The sequence below is a fragment of the Bubalus kerabau genome, chromosome 1, assembly GCF_029407905.1.
Source record: "Bubalus kerabau isolate K-KA32 ecotype Philippines breed swamp buffalo chromosome 1, PCC_UOA_SB_1v2, whole genome shotgun sequence".
NCBI lineage: Eukaryota > Metazoa > Chordata > Mammalia > Artiodactyla > Bovidae > Bubalus > Bubalus kerabau.
In genome coordinates, this window is record NC_073624.1 from 66,727,744 (window position 1) to 66,732,105 (window position 4,362).

At 37.1% G+C, this 4,362-nt stretch overlaps 1 protein-coding gene across 1 annotated transcript; it reads right to left on the bottom strand.

Annotated features, from left to right (window-relative positions):
- Window positions 1-210: 210 nt before the first annotated feature.
- Window positions 211-2,280, bottom strand: LOC129641634 (renin receptor-like). The gene has a single exon (XM_055566299.1). The coding sequence runs from the start codon at window positions 2,138-2,140 to the stop codon at window positions 1,085-1,087; it is 1,056 nt and encodes a 351-aa protein (XP_055422274.1). The 5' UTR covers window positions 2,141-2,280; the 3' UTR covers window positions 211-1,084.
- Between the last annotated feature and the right edge of the window lie 2,082 nt (window positions 2,281-4,362).

Below are 4,362 nucleotides of genomic sequence, written 5' to 3' on the forward strand. Positions count from 1 at the left end.
TTCTCCAGGCAAGAATACTGGATTGGGTTGCCATTTCCTTCTCCAGGTGATCTTCCTGACCCAAGGATTGAACCCAGGTCTCCTGCATTGCAGGCAGACTCTTTACTGACTGAGCCACCAAGGAAGACCATAGTAGCTGCATCAATTTACATTGCCACCAATAGTAATGAGATTTCCCTTTTTTTCTCCATCCTCCCCAACACTTATAACTTCTTATCTTTTTTTTTTTGAATCATCATTAACTTTATTTGTCACTCTTTATAGACATTGGTCCACTTTCACATAAAAAGTAGGGAGTATCTACTTCCACTTAACAACTTAACATTCTATATAGAACAATTTTGTACCGTAAACCAGAGTAACTTACACAAGGGGGAAAATGACTGAAATCATGCCCCAAGATGTCCCCCAAATGTTTTTGTGTATATGATTACAAGTGTCTTAACTCCACAAAGCTAGTTCCTTCTTAGATTAATGTAGTATGTTTAATATCCACACTTGACCATTCGGATCACCAAAATTTCAGAAGAGATTAAAAAAAACAGCTATCATCTGTCAATCAGATGCAACTGAAAATGTGAATGACTGTGGAAGCACATTCATACTTAATAGCTGCTTGAAGTTAAAAACCTTTTCTTGTTTCAGAGATATTTACATTAAGACATTTACAAATGGTTCATAGTATATAACAGCCCAAATGTCACTTTTAACCTGTCCTGTGTAAGGAAGTTAAACATTTCAAATTCAGTACATTTTCCCAACATAAATAACACAAACTATTCTAAATGTTTTACATTTATTACAGTGCATATTTCCAAATAGTAGATGGAATGAAATTATATTAAATGGTTATATCATCGTATTTAAGCATATTATGGAATCTATATCACACAAGTCAACTCACATCAATACTATATAACTCACTCTAAAAGAACATCACAGGCACACACAAAAGAGAAAAAAATTTGTTTTTTTTTATAAATTTAAAGTGTACTATCTAGTTTAAACTACACTAAAAGATTTATTTTAATGAAACAGCCAATTTTCAAACCCTCTTTCTTTCCAAGTTTGTCATAAGGAAAGTTCAATCCATTCGAATCTTCTGGTTTGTCATCCTATAAATGATGCTATCATATCCAGGATCCATGTTCCAAATATTGTAACAGGTGACAATCAGAGTCAAGGCCAAGCCGATCATTATCCAAAGTACCAGGTTGAAAACCACGGGATATTCAAAATTATATTTATATGCAAGGTTATAGGTAGTTGAGGGGTCCTTCACTTGTTTTGTCTCAAGGATATTCCTCGTCTTCCTCACAAGGGATGTGTCGAACGATCTGACAGTCACTAACTCTACCACTGCATTCCCACCATAGAGATTGTACATGTCATCTGCAAACTTTTGCAGAGCATCAATAAGGATCTTACAGGCATCTCTAAATTGTTCAGAGTCTTCCCCATAGTGTTTCCCAATTTCATCCAGGCCTGCTAACCCCAGTGAGTATAAATCAGGAGAATGATCCTTGGCTAGATGCTTATGTCGAGACAACAAACTTGAAATATCACGTAGCACTTGCAGTTCAGAAAGAAAAAGGAGATCAACTTCATTGTTTCTACTCAGAGAATTGAGGGGAAGTGAAGTGAGAACAGAGTTTTCTTGAAACAGTCGATTGCGGAGCTGTCTGAGCGTTACTGAGAGATCTTCAAAAACTGAGTTTGCCTTCCCCACCATGTACACTCTTTCCTCACTGGGAGCCAACTGCAAAACCACAGGAGTTTCTTCAGAAAATAAGGAGTGAATGGAATTTGCTATGCTGTCAAGACTAAAAGGAACTGCATTCTCCAAAGGGTACGAAATGACACTGCCTGGGGGTAGAGCAAGCTTGTCCACTCCTTTAACCATCACCATAACAGTAGCCCGAGGAAGGTGGAATAGGTTACCTACTGCAAGGCCCGGCCAAGAAAGGTCCTCTTTCACAGAGAAGCCCATGGACAATGCAGCCACGTCTGGGATTCGCTCTCCTGGAATAGGCCAATTTCCATTCTGGGAAACAACAGACCCTGGTGATCTTAATATACTGGATTCGTTCCCAAAGACACCCGCCACCGAGAAGGACAGGAACACGACGAGCACAGCCATGGTTCCGCGGCGGCTGCAGCGGCGCAGGGCGACGCGGAACTGGCCAGCAGGACGCTATGACCAGCGCAGCACGAGGGGGTGACGAGCTCGGGCTCGCCCCGACTCCCAGAGCCCGCCATGCCGTCGCCTCCCGCTGGGACGGTCGCCGCCTTCTCCCAATTTCTTATCTTTTTGATAATAGTCATTCTGACAGGTGTGAGATGACACCTCACCATAGTTTTGGTTTGCATTTCTTTGATGATTAGTATATTGATCATCTTTTCATGTGCTGGTTGGCCATCTATATGTCTTCTTTGGAAAAATGTCTATTTAGGTCCTCTGCTTATTTTAAAATAGGATTGTCTGCTTTTTTTCTATTGAATTTTATGAGTTCTTTGTATGTTTTGGATATTAACCCTTTATGAAGTCTGTTGTTTTCCAATACCTTCTCTCATCCAGTAGGCAGTCTTTCACTTGTTGATAATTTGCTGTTCTCAAGCTTTTTAGCTTGATGTAGTCTTATTTATTTTTGCCTTTGCTACCCTTGCTTGAGGAGATATAGTAAAAAATATTGCTAAGGTATGTACTGCCTATGTTATATTTTAGGAGTTTTATGGTTTCAGGTCTTACACTTAAGTCTTCAATCCATTCTGAGTTTATTTTTGTGTATAGTGTGAGAAAGTAGTCCAGTTTGATTCCTTTCATGTAACTGCTCAGTTTTCCTAACACCATTTATTGAAAAAGCTGCCTTTTCTCCGTTGTAGATTCCTACCTCTTTTGTCATGGATTACTTGACCAATACATATACATCATGGAGCTATCTATTCTGTTCCATTGATCTATGCGTTAGCTTTTTTATCGATACCATACTGTTTTGATTACTGTAGCTTTGTAGTAAAGTGTGAAACCAGAGACCATACTCTGACTTTGGTCTTCTTTCTCAAGATTGTTTTGGCTAGTCAGGGTCTTCTGTATTTCCATACAAACTTTAGAATTATTTGTTCTAGTTCTGTGAAAATGCCAACTCCGGGAGTTGGTGATGGACAGGGAGGCCTGGCGTGCTCCGATTCATGGGGTTGCAAAGAGTTGGACACGACTGAGTGACTGATCTGATCTGATCTGATTGTGCAATGAATCCTCAGAACTTTTTTGTCTTGCAAAACTAAAACTTATTCCACCCCTTTTCAATTTTTTAAGTATGGCTAATTAAATTAATTCATCTAAGGGTTTTTATCTTTGAATATTCTGTGATAATTTATGGTCATAAAGTATTTTTTTAGTACATTGCTGTATTCAGTATCCTAATATTTTAATTTATTTTTACAACTGCTTTCATACGTGATTTAAGGCCATAATTTTTTTTTTTTCTACTGTCCTTTTTTTGTTTATTTGTTTTGGAGTCAGCTTATTTTAGCGTCATAAAAATGCCTTTGCTTCGGCCTTTTGGCTAAGATCAAGTGTAAAATGCCTTCAGGAGCTTCCCTCTTTTCCTGTTTTCTGGAATAGTTTGCTAAGATAAGCATTAATCTATTCTTTAGAGATTTGGTACTAATAGAACTCTTTAAAATGACCCCAAGGGGATGACTTTTACTACTGATTTAATTTATTTAATGGCTATGCAATATTTTAAGTTTAGTACATCAAGAAATTTCAATGAATTATAATTCCTTAGACCATTTTTCTGTTGTGTGAGTTTTTCAATGTGTTAGCATAAAGTTATTTATGATGTTTTCTTTTTCTAAATACTATTTTTGTAGATTATCCCCTTTTTCATTCCTAATATTGACTTTTGCCTTTTCTCTTCCTCATGGTCTGTCTTACCAGAGGCGTGTGTATTTTATTAGCTTAAGAACCACCGTTGTTTTTTTTTAACCCTTTATATCATCTACCATTTCATTAGCATCATTATTTCTTTCCTTTTCTTTTCTCTATGTTTTTTCGGTTTTTTTTTCTTTCTGAATTCTTGGGGTTACTTTTAGCACTAAAAAAAAATCTGTATTAAATTTTTTAATAGGCATTACATTCATATAGGTCACATATATAGAAAAGTTATGTATGGCAATTTCATGCAAAGGTGGGCACAATAAAGGTCAGAAAAAGCAAGGACTTAACAGAAATTGAAGAGATTAAGAAGAGGTGGTAAGAATACACAAAAGAATGATACGAAAAAGATCTTAATGACCTGGATAACCATGATGGTATGGTCATTCACCTAGAGCCATATGTCTTGAAGTGTGAAGTCA